At 38.7% G+C, this 15,363-nt stretch overlaps 1 protein-coding gene across 3 annotated transcripts in view; it reads right to left on the bottom strand.

Moving 5' to 3' along the window:
- The window catches only part of nbr1a (NBR1 autophagy cargo receptor a), a 54,224-nt gene that overhangs the window by 29,751 nt on the left and 9,110 nt on the right, over positions 1-15,363 (bottom strand). For all 3 annotated transcript variants that reach the window (XM_059956523.1, XM_059956521.1, XM_059956522.1), the window contains exons 6-11: positions 9,692-9,769; positions 8,197-8,414; positions 4,555-4,713; positions 2,637-2,843; positions 1,352-1,490; positions 83-376 (exon numbers count right to left, since the gene is read on the bottom strand). In XM_059956523.1, coding sequence (XP_059812506.1) covers positions 83-376; positions 1,352-1,490; positions 2,637-2,843; positions 4,555-4,713; positions 8,197-8,414; positions 9,692-9,769 — 1,095 coding nt within the window. The remainder of the gene's footprint in view (positions 1-82; positions 377-1,351; positions 1,491-2,636; positions 2,844-4,554; positions 4,714-8,196; positions 8,415-9,691; positions 9,770-15,363) is intronic.

Raw genomic sequence — 15,363 nt, 5'->3', positions numbered from 1 at the left:
TGTTAAAAGTTTGAACGAAAGTGCAAAAAAAATTAAAATCTTCTAGCCAATTGGGCTTAAGTACCTACTTCATTCAACTTACCCGATTTTTAGGAAACCTTGCCCTTGGTGCCAAGAAAGAGTTTGCCTTCAAATCTGGGGTCACATTTGCAGCTCCAGTGGGTAATGGAAAGTCAATAACAATGCTGCACCATACTCTAGGTCCAAACTGTTCCCCTTTATGAGCCAAGCGCCAGTGTGAAGTATAAGTGCCTTCAGATTCTGGTGCAACAAATTTCACTGAAACAACACCAATCTCTCCTGGTTGTAGGAATGGAACAGATACTTCCTTTTTATCAGAAAAGGCCTGTGTGAGATTACCCCACATGAACTGAAGCTATAAAAAGATTAAAAGAATAAACACAAATTAATTATTGTTAAATTATTTATTACCAAACAAATCTCACGCAAATACCAAAACAAATTTTAATACTGAGAAAAAGAAATATTTTAAGTCAATAACCTTCATTCACATTTAATAGCTGTTGTCCTTACAAATTATTTTGCAACCTTCAGTTTCATAAGTATTCAAATAAATGACCCAGACTTTGACTTTTAACTGCTATCAACATTAAACCATGTTTAATTGCAGCTGGATATCTTTGATATCTAGTTGCAATTTATCATTAACATATAGTTTACGAAATTACTACATATCCCAAACTCCATACATTCTATCTTGGGCAAACAACATCTTAGTAAGCCCTGTTAAGCCCTCTTAAAAAAGTTTACATTCTAAAATGTTTATTCTTCTGAACTCTTGAGGAATGAATATAGGCCCATTCTGTTTACGAATCAAACATCTAGATAGATTCTCAAAATCAATCAGCTCCTTGAAAGCTGAGCCAACAAATTCTTAATCTCTGACTCAACTAAACTTCATCCTTCAGTCATACGATTGGAAGGGTAAAGGAAATAATGGATCATTTGAACTGTAGGCTCCACCAACGGCTCACTGTGAGCAAGAGGCAAGGAGGAAGCAATAATATTTATAACAAATAAATGGAACAGGTGGAAACAATATGCAATGACTAAGCATACCTATGAAAAAACATTAAGAGCTTACTGCTCAGAAGGCCAGATACTGCTAAATTAAAATTGACTTCAATATTGATGCTGCATTCTTACTCTATCCTTTGTCTCCTGATACCTTGGTTGTAACTGATAATTTTAAGCACCATCAGCAAAATCTCAACAGATCTTCAGATTATTCACTTTGACCACAAAGACTAGTAATTACCCTAATTCCATTTTTATCAGCTAGTTATGAGTGCAAGCTAAAATCAAAACAAAGTGAAAGGCAGTTATTCACTTTTGTGGCAGATGTCCAATTAGCAGTGCCAGTGTTTTTCATTCGCCACTGCTTGATAAATTTGATTGCTGGTTGAAGATGACTACCATCAGGAAAATTCTCATCCACAAATTCAGCACTCAATGTTGACATAACAGGCCTGTAAAAAGGAAATATTAGCAATCAGAGCAAGAAACACAAATAAAATTAAAGGGTATTAAGCAATAATATTTGATATATTATCAAATACCTTTGAGCATATTTCCAAAGATCTAAATAAGACTATCACTGAATGTTGTTTATATAACAATTTCTTTTCCATAATTTCCATGTTCTCTACTGTTTATTATCAACATATGGAGAACACAAAAATTATCTGCAGCATATATTTGTGGCATATGCAGCATACTTCATGTCCTACATCTATTGTCAAAATAATTTCTTAGAGGCACCCAAGTTGTGTATTGGATAGTCAAGAACTAACACAACACAAGGAACGATAGCAGTAGCCATATGGCCTCTTCAGCCTGCCCTGCTGGCTGATCTCAACATTTTCTTACTGCCATAATCTTTAATTTCCCTCTACTCTATAAATCTGTCCACGTCAGCTTTGAATATACTCAATTATTCAGTGACTTCCAAATTCCAATGATTTATGACACTCCCTTTATTTCCATCTTAAATAATAATAATAATAATAATAAGGTTTATTCTGAAATTATATCCCCTAGTTCTAGATTCTGCAAGAGGGGTTACTTCCACTTTTTATATACACTGTAAGATCCCATTTTTTGCAAACCCTATTGAATACAAGTGCATTCCTCATAAGAATCTACTTAAGAGAACTTTCTAACTGTCTCCAATACAAATACATCTCTTTTTAAATCAGCAGACAAGACTGCAGCCGTTACTTGAGGCAGAGTCTCACCAAAGGCCAATACAGTTGTAGCAAGACTTCCCTAAATACGTATTCAATTCCTCTTGCAATACAGGACAACATTCCATTTGTCTTCTTAGTTGTTCACTTAGGTGGTTACTAACATTTTGTTATTCATGTGAAAGGCACACAGATCCCCAGTACACAGCATTCTGCTGTCACTGCATTCAAATAATATACTGCTTTTCCATTTCCTGGATACCTTACATTTCCAGTTCCTTCAAATTCCTGGACATATATATGCAGATCACTAAAATGTGTGCCATTTCCTCATGAAAACAGAAGTAAAAATACATTTACCACACTCTACCTTCTCTAGAAGGAAATGCTGCATCTTATTCTTGAAGAATTAATGATCCTTCAACTTACATAGTAGAAGCATTCTGGAGTCCTTTAGGCCCTTGTATGGGTTCACTTAATTGTTCCATGACGTGTACTCCATTCCACTGCAAATGCTTTTTCTGAAGTTTTAGCTGCTTTTTAATCTCCTTAAACTCTGCTTTGCGTTGTCGCTTTTCTGCTCGGAGTCTCTGCTTTTCAGCTTTTAGAAAAGTTTTATCTATTTGTTTCTGCAACCTGATTAAATTAAAAATATTGATTCACATTTTACTATGAACTTCTGCCAAAATTGGGACAATATGGTAAGCTGTCTAATATTGTGTTGGATAAATACTAATACATAAACCTTAACTGAGTTCAACAAGGTGGCAAACCTATGACAAGTGCTAATATTTTGTTGGCATGCAACATGTAGAGCCACCCCTTGATTCTTTAAACCCCACTCATAATAAAAAGATGCATAATGATTATCTTTACTGTCAAATAAAACAACAAAAGATTTTTTAAACAACCTAAGAGCAGTGAGATTTTTTCAGAACATCACATACTGGCTTGGCGCGAGCTAGATGGTTAGAACATGTGATGTTAGTTATGTTTTGAAATCTTGCAGACTTGGTGTACTCACTAATATTTGTATAGTAAACAGTTACAAAAACAGTACTATTTAGAATTAATGATAATTTTCAATCCTTTTTAAAAAATTAATAATTTTTGAACAGGTTTTTTAAAATACTTGTTTCACTGTCTCTGTTATACTTTTATTAGTAGTAAAACAATAAATATATGCAAATAAGCAACAGGACTCATCATTTTTCCTTTAAAAAGTCCATAGTTATTGTTGCTAATGTATTAATCAATAATGATCGCTGCTTGAAATGACCAGGACACACAAAAGGATTTTTTTTTTTTTAAGATTACCACCAATTTGGGCACATGTTCTCAAAAAGATTTGCCACCCTTTTAAATAAACATCTTACATAGACTTTTAGAAAAAGATAATTTATTTGATTAATTTTAAAGGGATGCACATTTTAAAGCTGACTGGAAAATCAACAATGAACCAAATGAAGAACAATGTGTGACCTTCCAGGAAACTTCTTTCACAAATTAAATTATGAACCTAAATTACATCACAGAAAATAGAATATGGAACACCAGACTTAAATATTCTCAAAATTGTAGATGTCCAGTTCACATATTTCATTTTTGCTACTATGATAACCAATTTATTTGTATGCACTATAATAACTGCTACTGCAAACTCTATTAATTTGAACTCTATTCTCTCTCTTTTCAGGAAGATTTGATCTGCTTCCTCTCCAGTTCCACAGAGCTGCTATGGCTTTTGTAGGACCAACAAACTCAGACAAAGGTTAAGCAAAAGGGGCATGAAGAAGGCAAATGGGTAGTTTAGGAGCTGGATCTGTCTGCTAGTTATATTAGATATGTATGCCTCAGAATGATTCTCAATCCAATCTTAAATGCAATGTGCCCAATTTGAGCTGTTATGGGACCCCCACAAGTTAAAGGTTAAAGGGGATCACTCGCTTCCCTTGTTTAACTGTTGCCATGATGGAGCTCCAGTGTCCACATTTAACCTCAAAGTAAGCTGCTTGAATTATGTTTGCTTGGCTCGTTCTCATATCCTTTTTCCTTCTATACACTTCACCCTCAACCAAAATAACACAAGTAAATTTTGCAATCCCACTCCTTTTCTAACCCCAACCACAAGTCATCATTAAGCTCTGTCCACTCCATTCAATATTGTTTTAAAAAACAGTTAGAATCATACTCCTGGACTGTTTTCCTAGACCTATTAACTACTATAAACTCTCAGTGTCTGCCTACCTGTCCAAAGATTCACGTTTCCTCTTTTTTGCATTACTTTCCAAGTGATATATTAGCAAAGTTAAAATTCTAGAAATCTAATGTACGTAGACATTATTACCTTGTTTGTTCTGCTACATTTGTTTGCATGTTTCCAAACTGTATAGGTAGGATTTCAGCTGATGTCAAGGCTTTTCTCAATTTCAACAATGCATGATTAGGATCATGTCTATAGTCACCAGCTTCACATGCCTCACAGATGTTGTAAGTAGGGCAAATGCTACAGGAAAAAAATAAATCACATGATTTCAAATATATCTAAATATGTTCTTTGTTTAGAACCTTACTGCTTCCAATAACAGGAAATTAAAATTTAAATGAATATATTTCCTTGAGAGCTTATTTCATCAAAGTCAGTATATTTTTAGCCGACAGCTTCAGAGAAAAAATAATTTTAATTGTTGTCACTTTTATAAGTAACCTGGGGAAATCAATGAAATAGAAAATTTTGACTGCCTTCTATTTCCACTGTTAAGTGCTAATACAGGGGTGTCAAACTCATTTTAGGTCATGGGCCGGATTGGGCAAAATGCAACTTTATGCGGGCCGGATCAGTTGTGCACGCATGTGTGCTCCCACATCTTTCGTTGCCTTCATTTTTTCAACCTGCTCTCATGTGTCTCAGTCTCTGCTATAACTACAAAGTGTTTCACTTTACAAATTTCGTTTCTTATGAAGAAGATTGCCTAGCAAGCATTATTTTTATGATTGGTATTAACTTACAGTTGTAGGCTACAAGAAAGTTGTGATGAGAGAGAGAAAAAACGATGTTATTTTGGCTAAGATTGTTTTGGGAGCCACACCCTTCCCATTAATAAACCATTTGAAATCGCACATTTGCAGACACAAATGTAGACCTAACAAAACAAATTGTAAATGTAGGCTACACAACTGCCCCTAACTTTTATTAGCCTGCTTCCAGCAATCAATCTCAATGAACACAGTTAGCCTCTAATTTTTATTGAAGTGATCACATTTACAATGTCAGAAAATGAATGTATTGTGGCGACCCATTTCCTGGCGCATCCGAACCGACTCACAATTAGATAGCCTACGGGGGTTTGCGAGCACAGAGCTTTGGAGCCTCTGCGCCATGGGGGGCCGGTTGAGGGAGGCTTAAAAGTGAGGCTGAAGTTTTCGAATAAAGTTTTTTCCTTTGACTGCAGTTTCCGACTCCGTGTCGTAATTTTAGCGCTGCGTGTAGCACACCGCTACAGTATCACAATATTATGACACTTAGTATTTCATAATGCATTTTGCTTACATGTCACAGTGCATCAAACGGTGTCACTCATTTTTCACTTGCTGCTTCCAGACACCTGACATCTCTTGGCTTTAACCAGCCTGTTAACATCAGGGACCAGTTTCTGGGCAGTTGTAATTTTCATAACGTGATTTAGATGTCTGTGTGTCAGCTGCGAGCGCAGTTTGGATTTATTAGTGTTCATTATGAAGAATGCCTGCTCACAGAGATATGTTGTCCCGAAAATGCAAAGGATCTTTGAAGCAAAGTCTGTCATCTTGGGGTACTTCGGTCCCAGGTATTGATAGAATGAGTCCAGACCCACAGTCTCAAATTTATATTTCAAAGCCGAGTTACACTGAATTTCAATTAATTCCATTTGGAGTTCCTCCGGCACATCTGATGAGCAAAATAGTGAGAATTCCTTCTCGAGCTGAGTGAAGACTTGGAAACAATTCTGAAACTCACTTTTCAGCTGTGATATTTTGTCCTTGTTGTCATTATTCCCATGAGCCACAGTCACAGACTGCAAAGAGGATGAATGAGCTGGGTTGCTCCGGGATAGTTGCATCTCCCACAGGCCTAATCTAATTTGAAAGGCACGAATGCTATCATAGTATTCCGTATCAAGTTTGTTGTGGCCTTGCATGTTAATATTAAGCATGTTTAAGTGCTCTGTTATATCCACCAAAAATGCAAGATCATAAAGCCAGTCTGGGTTATCCAACTCTGCCACTGGCTTCCCTTTCTCGTTCATGATAGTCCAATTCCCACACATAATTGAAAAAAAATGTTTGAGCAGAACCCCTCTGCTCAACCAGCTGACTTCAATGTGGTAGGGTAGGCCGTGTCCAATATTACTTTCGGACAAAAGAGAGTCAAATTGCCGATGGTCGAGTCCCTTGGCTAATAAAATTAACCGTTTTGATTACTACATCCATGACATTATCCATTTTCAGGCTCCTGCTACAGAACACCTCTTGGTGTATAATACAATGAAAATTCCAGAATTCTTGCTCTGGATTCTCTGTCTGAACTTTCTGAGTTTCGCAACAACACCTGCCTTTTTCCTGACCATGGACGGTGTGCCATCTGTTGCCTCGCTGACAGTGCGACTCCAGTCAACCCCCAGTCTGCACAAGGCCTCGACGAGACTGGAGAAAACGTCATTCACCACTGTGGTGTTTGTCATGGGCACCATCGCCACAAACTCCTCGGTGATGGTCAAAGATGCATGAACACCATGAATAAATATCCCCAATTGAGCTACATCAGTCACATCCGTGCTCTCATCAATTGCAATAGAGAAGGCAATAAATGACTTCACTTTATCTTTTAGTTGACTGTTCAAATCTCCTGCAAGGTCCCCGATTCTCTCTGCCACAGTATTTCTTGACAAGCTGATATTACCAAAAGCCTGTCTCTTCTCAGGGCACACCAACTCAGCCACCATCAGCATGCATGCTTTGATGAATTCCCCGAGTATGGCTTCAACGCAGCACCTATTTCGTTGGTAATAATATAGCCGGCCTTGACAGCTCCATCATGAGTCTCTCGACTTTTGGTGAACACATTGCTGTTTTTCCAGAGCTGCTTCAAGCTCGTTTACCTTTTGCATTCTGAGTCGTCCTGTGTACTTGTCATATTTTTCTCCGTGTGACGTCTCATAGTGTCGTTTGATATTGTACTCTTTTGCCACAGCCACTTGTTGCGAGCATATCAGACACACAGGTTTGCCGTTGACCTCACTGAAGAAAAAACGATCTTTACAATTATCGTTGAATATCCGACCTTCAAAGTCAACTTTTCTTTTCTTGGAAAGCATTTTGAACCACAGCAGCAAGCAGTCTCAGCCTTGCTACGGGTGTTACTGACCCGAGTACTCTGTGTGTTTATACTGTGTCTGCCAACGTAAGTGGGGCTCTAGTGGTCTTCAGTGCAGGGCAGTAGGTGCTTATTAACTGCCTCTATTGTACAGCTGCTGTACTGATACATAATAAATAGTTGTGAATATATCTTTTTCCCCCAAAATCATCCCGCAGGCTGGATTGGACCCCTTCGTGGGCCGGTAGTTTGACACTCCTGTGCTAATATGAATGGAAAAGGCCCATTATAAACCTGATAAAATATCTGCAACTCACTTGAGAAAAATTTAAAAGACCATTCAACACTCCACAAGTGTACTGAAACAAAGCACAAGAAAAAATCCCCTTTGCACTGCTGTGAAACTTGCTTTTCTCAGTATGATTTTTCATACACAAGTGCATCAATGGCACACATTACACATCTGTATGTCAGTGACAGAACTGCAGTGTCTCTTTACCCTTAAACATGTTTGGATCTGACTGCAAAATAAAAATCCATCATTCAGAGTTACTTACCCAGGGTGGTTAAGTTCTGACAATTGAACAGTCACTCCTTAACTGCAAATATGTATGTAAAATTTACACTGCACATTACCTGCACTGATAGCGTATTCCACGAATCTGAGATTGGCAGTTGCTACAAGTCATGAGCCAATCATAGCAGTTAACTTGTGTTGTTTGCAGTTCTGGAACTTGGGTAGGACATGCCACCAGGCCATTGGGAGAATGACGGACCCGCTGCTCAATGTTCACTTTCTCAAAGAAATTGCAACAAATCCTGTCAACAGTTTCTCTTACAAAGGTTTCTTTGAACTGAAAATGAAGACACACAGTTACTAAGTTCCAGGCACAAAAAACAACACAACAATCTGGAATAGGGTTCTAAGGAACAGGGCACAAATCAAAACCATGTGCTGCTGCTTTACCTGCTTTGATATTCTGTCATTGACACCAATGGGTAAAGGGTAATGAGTATCTGGAGTATCACTTTGTTTGATCCCTTGCCTTAGATGCAACTATAGCAAAGGAAGGAAAATTCCAAGGAGAAAAAGAAACTGAAATAGGTGTCAATCAGAAAGAAACATGACATTCAAATGAACCGTTACGATATACCCTTATCTATTTTGGGGCGAAAAACAGAATGTTTACTTTTTTGATAAATATTAAACTTCTTAATAATGGTAACTAATTACTTAAAATGCTAATATCCTGGTGCAATAATGATCATAGGAATTGTAGCCGTTAGTAAGATCACATAAACATATCCGCATTAAACTAGCTTAGCACTCCAGTGGGCAGAGATCAGCAGCAGAAAACAGACCCCCACTGTTTCACCAACCAACATTGAGCTAGACTCATACCAGGCTTTGGAAAACCACTTCAAGCCCAATCACAAGGGATAAAAGTACATGATATTATTCGACACTATTTCCCTCCAAATGATAATTTCTTCAATGCCTGAGGTGTTCTGAAATGTCCGGAAGTCACAAATGTAGTTTTTGTTATTGTTAATGTCTATAATGAAACAGCTTACTTCACTAATGAAACTGAGGACTACTGTTAGAAAGAAAGAAACAAACAAGAAAGTAGTCAACTAGTGCCTCCTTGTTCATTTTTCAGTAATCAATAATTTGCAAATGGGAGCTTCAGAGGAAATATTAGGAAATGTAAATACTGATGATCAATGACAGAATATAAAGTATGATCACAAATGTTTGAAAAACATTAAATATAGCACTAACTACACAGTGATACCATTTTTGAATAAAATAACAAACTACAACTATAAAAATGTGCTAACATGGATCAGTAAGATTGACAAAAAAAATCAAAGTCAATGCAAAATATCACACCACAAGTCCACAAATATATTCATTTTAATTAAAAGGAATGTAATGCTTTAGAATTATAGGACAAAAAAATACAAGGCTGTTTCTATCACACCAAGTTTCTGATAAAAATACATAGAATAAGTTCCAAAACGTTGTTGCTCTATTTCACACACGCACACAACTTGAGAGACATCACGCTTGTGAGGCAGAAGTTGAGATTTAAATTTCCTCTTGAATACGAAGAATGCCTTTTCTTACCATTTCCATGTATTCTGTAAACCAAACTGGAGGCAGCTGCCAGTTTTCCTTTGTTTGATTTGCATCCTTTGGCAGCACCTACAAAAACCAGTGATAAGACAAGTTGATTTACTTATGTCAGGATGCTATTTATTAACAGCAGCTCAGCGTGCAACACCATCATTCCTACAGTCCTGATCGAAAAGCTACAGGACCTGGTCCTCTGTACATTCCTCTACAACTGGATTCTTGACTTCCTAACTGGAAGACCACGATCTGTATGGATTGGTAATAACATCTCCACCTTGCTGACAATCAACACTGGCACACTTCAGGGTTGTGTGCTTAGCCCACTGCTCTACACACCTGACTGTGTTATTAGGTTTAGCTCAAATACCATCTATAAATTTGCTGATGATACAATCATTGTTGGCAGAATCTCAGATGGTGATGCAAAGGCATACAGGAGCGAGATAGTTGAGTGGTGTCACAGCAACAACCTTACACTCAATGTCAGTAAGACCGAAGAGCTGATTATGAACTTTGGAAAGAGTAAGACGAGGGAACACAAACCAATCCTCATACACGGATGAGAAGTGGAGAGAGTGAGCAATTTCAAGTTCCTGGGTGTCAATATCTCGGAGGACCTAACTTTGCCCTGACATATTGATGCAGCTAAAGAAAACACAAGACAATGACTATATTTCATTAGAAGTTTGAGGAGATTGTCATCTGAAACACTTGAAAATGTCTACAGATGGAGAGCATTCTGACTGGCTGTATCACCATCTGATATGGGGGGGGGGGGCTACTGCACAGGATCGAAATAAGCCCCAGAAATTTATAAAATTAGTCAGCTCCATCATGGGTACTAGCCTCAGAAAGGTAGCTTCCATCATTAAGGATCCCCAGCACCCAGGACATGCCCTCTCTTCACTGTTACCATCAGGAAGAAGGTACAGGAGCCTGGCGGTGCACACTCAACAATTGAGGAACAGCTTCTTTCCCTCTACCATCTGATTTCTAAATAGATATTGAACCTATGAAGACTACCTCATTACTTTTCTAAAAAATTCTGTTTTTTGCACTACTTATTTGAACTATTTATATGTTTATCACATATTGCACTGTACTGCTGCTGCAAAGTTAACAAATTTCAAGACATATAGCAGTGATATTAAACCGGATTCTGATTATGTAGGTGAAAAGGAACTGTTGGAAGCAGTATACAAACAGTAAGCTAGTACAAAAATATTCCAAAATATTAAGAAAGCAATTACATAATCTTTATTGCTGACTCACTCAATACAAAATTCCAATACACTTGGATTAGAATCTTGGATTACAGCTCAAATGTCTATTCTAGTTACACCATCTTCAGTCTACACGCTAATGACTGAGCATGAGATTATGCAGAAAATCTGTCATGCATCTTTTCTCATAGGTAGGAATGGAGAGACTGGCGAGGAGTATTTCACTTCTTTCTTCCTCCAGACAAATTTCTTGCAGAAACAGCTATGCGGCTTAATAACAACATTAATCATACTCTGAACACATCTTTTGTCAGAGACTGGTATTGACTTGAGGAGACAAGGAAATAAGAGGTGAGTGTAGCTTAATATTTAGAAAAAAAATCCCTGTAAAAGAATACGAGTAGCTTTCCAGTTAAGGAAACACAAATAAATACAAACAGATCTTTTGATGTAAAATCATTCCAATTCACTTTCAACAGAATGTAGATCAAAATGGAGAAATGAGCCAAGGAATGGCAAATGGAATTTAACATAGGCAATGGCAAGTTAAACCAAGGCAGGATTTGCACAGTAAATGATAGGGCCCTGGAGTGTTATAGAACAGGTACAGGTGCACAGTTCTTTGAAACAGGGGATGCAGATAGAGCAGGTGGAAAAGGTGGCTTTTGGTGTGCTTGCCTTCTTCAGTACCAGTATCAGAATTGGAATGTCATGTTACAACTGTATGAATCATTGGTGAGATTGTACCTGGAATGTTATGTGCAGTTCTGGATGTCCAGCTATAGGTAGGATATCATTAACCTGGAAAGGGCTTAGGAAAGACATTCAGCCCTCCTTATCCGCAGATTCCACCAACTGCAGATTGGGAAAACCTGGAAGTTCTCTCTCCAGCACTTGTTGTTTGAGCATGTACAGATTTTTTTTTCTGTCATTATTCCCTAAACAATACAGTATAACAACTATTTACATAGCATTTACATTGTATTAGGTATTATAAGTTATCTAGAGATGATTTAAAGTATATGAGAGGATGTGCATAGGTTACCGGTTACCGCAGATCGGGATTAAAAAAAACAGAAGTTCCCTCATTGTTTGAGCATGCACAGACTTTTTTTTTCTTGTCATTATTTCCTAAACAATACAGTATAAGAACGAGGGGTCACAGTTTAAGGATAAAGGGGAAGCCTTTTAGGACTGAGATGAGGAAAAAGTTCTTCACACAGAGAGTGGTGAATCTGTGGAGTTCTCTGCCACAGGAAACAGTTGAGGCCAGTTCATTGGCTATATTTAAGAGGAAGTTAGATATGGCCCTTGCGACTAAAGGGATCGGGGGTATGGAGAGAAAGCAGGTACACGGTTCTGAGTTGGATGATCAGCCATGATCATACTGAATGGCGGTGCAGGCTTGGGAGGGTCGAATGGCCTACTCCTGCACCTATTTTCTACGTTTCTATAACTACTTACATAGCATTTACTTTGTATTAGGTATTATAAGTGAGTTGGAACAGGTACATCCGGTATTATTTAGCGTCAGTTAGTCAAATGTTTGTCTTAGTATATAGTATATATTTTACCTATCTATGGATATAAAACACTTAAGAAATGTATGTATTTCAATAATTAAAACACTGCGTTGCTTAGCAATAATTGTAGCTTTCATCGGGGCAGGGCCTTTCATATGCTCCATTATTCTCACTTTATCCTTTAAAATTGTTCCAATCGTTGACCAACACCTAACGCTTTTCCAATGACCAATGGTGTTTCACCTTTTTCTGATCACTTTATTATTTCCACTTTATTTTCAATTGTGATCATTTTCCGTCAATGGAACAGAAACACTGTGGGCCGCACAGAGACAGGTTAAATAAGGTCCAGAGTTCCGTCAGGTCCTAAAGTCCCAGAACCAATCCCCCATGGATAAGGAGGGCCAACTGGGTGGACTCAATTTAAAGGGTGAGGCTGAATAGGCTTGGATTTATTCCCTGGAGCGTAGAAGGCTGAGGGGTGGTCTTATAGACATAAAACATTATGGGGTGTGGGGCACAGAAAAGGTGAATAGCAACGGTCCTTTTCCCAGGGTAGGGGAGTCTAAAATTCCAGTATATAGATTTAAGGTGAGAAGGGAAATGTTTAAAAGGCCCTGAGGGGCAACTTTTTCCAGAGTGTGGTGTGTGCATGGAACAAGGAAGCTATAGAGGAAGGTACACTGACAGATACCAGATTAGGAAAAGTTCAGAGGAATATGCCAAGTGCAGGCAAATGAGACCACTTCATGTAGATAACTTGGTTGAGATGGATGTTGATCAGAGATAGTGTCACGGCTGCAGAAAAGTTGACACCATGGAGGGATTGTCTACGGAGTCTCTGTGGGTGGAGGTTAGGAACAGGAAAGGGTCAATAACTTTACTAGGTGTTTTTTTTTATATATATATAGGCTGCCCAACAGTAACAGGGACATCGAGGAACAGATACGGAAACAGATCCTGGAAAGGTGTAATAATAACAGAGTTGTTGTGATGGGAGATTTTAATTTCCCAAATATTGATTGGCATCTCCCTAGAGCAAGGGGTTTAGATGGGGTGGAGTTTGTTAGGTGTGTTCAGGAAGGTTGCTTGACACAGTATGTACATAAGCCTACAAGAGGAGAGGCTGTACTTGATTTGGTATTGGGAAATGAACCTGGTCAGGTGTCAGATCTCTCAGCGGGAGAGCATTTTGGTGATGGTGATCATAATTCTATCTCCTTTACAAAAGCATTGGAGAGAGAAAGGAACAGACAAGTTAGAAAAGCGTTTAATTGGAGTTAGGGGCTTATCAGGCAGGAAATTGGAGGCTTAAATTGGAAACAGATGTTCTCAGGGAAAAGTACGCAAGAAATGTGGCAAATATTCAGGGGATATTTGTGTAGAGTTCTGTATAGGTACGTTCCAATAAGACAGGGAAGTTATGGTAGGGTACATGAACTGTGGCGTACAAAGTGGGTAATAAATCTAGTCAAGAAGAAAAGAAAAGCTTACAAAAGGTTCAGAGAGCTAGGTAATGTTAGAGATCTAGAAGATTATAAGGCTACTAGGAATGAGCTTAAGAAGGATATTAGGAGAGCCAGAAGGGGCCATGAGAAGGCCTTGGCGGGCAGAATTAAGGAAAACCCCAAGGCATTCTACAAGTATGTGAAGAGCAAGAGGATAAGACGTGAAAGAATAGGACCTATCAAGTGTGACAGTGGGAAAGTATGTATGAACCGGAGGAAATAGCAGAGGTACTTAATGAATACTTTACTTCGGTATTCACTATGGAAAAGGATCTTGGTGATTGTAGTGATGACTTGCAGCAGACTGAAAAGCTTGAGCATGTAGATATTAAGAGGAGGTGCTGGAGCTTTTGGAAAGCATCCAGTTGGATAAGTCACCAGGACCAGATGAGATGTAATCTAGGCTACTGTGGGAGGTGAAGAAGGGGATTGCTGAGCCTCTGGCGAAGATCTTTGCATCATCATTGGGGATGGGAGAAGTTCCGGAGGATTGGAGGGTTGCAGATGTTGTTCCTTTATTCAAGAAAGAGAGTAGAGATAGCCCAGGAAATTATAGACCAGTGAGTCTTACTTCAGTGGTTGGTAAGTTGATGGAGAAGATCCTGAGAGGCAGGATTTACGAACATTTGGAGAGGTATAATATGATTAGAAGCAGTCAGCATGGCTTTGTCAAGGGCAGGTTGTGCCTTACGAGCCTGATTGAATTTTTTGAGGATGTGACTAAACATATTGATGAAGGAAGAGCAGTAGATGTAGTGTATCTGGATTTTAGCAAGGCATTTGATATGGTACCCCACGCAAGGCTTATTGAGAAAGTAAGAAGACATGGGATCCAAGGGGACATTGCTTTGTGGATCCAGAACTGGCATGTCTACAGAAGGCAAAGAATGGTTGTAGACAGATCATATTCTGCATGGAAGTCTGTGACCAGTGGTGTGCCTCAGGGATCTGTTCTGGGACCCCTGCTCTTTGTGATTTCTATAAATGACCTGGATGAGGAAGTGGAGGGATGGGTTAGTAAGTTTGCTGATGACACAAAGGTTGGAGGTGTTGTGGATAGTGTGGAGGGCTGTCAGAGGTTACAGCAGGACATTGAAAAGATGCAAAACTGGGCTGAGAAGTGGCAGATGGAGTCCAACCCAGATAAGTGTGAGGTGGTTCATTTTGGTGAGTCAAATATGATGGCAGAATATAGCATTAATGGTAAGACTCTTGGCAGTGTGGAGGATCAGAGGGATCTTGGGGTCCGAGTCCATAGGACACTCAAAGGAACTGCGCCGGTTGACTCTGTGGTTAAGAAGGCGTATGGTTTATTGGCCTTTATCAGTCATGGAATTGAATTTAGGAGCCAAGATGTAATGTTGCAGCTATATAGGACCCTGGTCAGATCTCACTTAGAGCACTGTGCT

Source organism: Hypanus sabinus, chromosome X1, assembly GCF_030144855.1.
Source record: "Hypanus sabinus isolate sHypSab1 chromosome X1, sHypSab1.hap1, whole genome shotgun sequence".
NCBI classification, from domain to species: domain Eukaryota; kingdom Metazoa; phylum Chordata; class Chondrichthyes; order Myliobatiformes; family Dasyatidae; genus Hypanus; species Hypanus sabinus.
The sequence above is the reverse complement of the archived record's forward strand: the minus strand, read 5'-3'. Positions and strand labels throughout refer to the sequence as shown.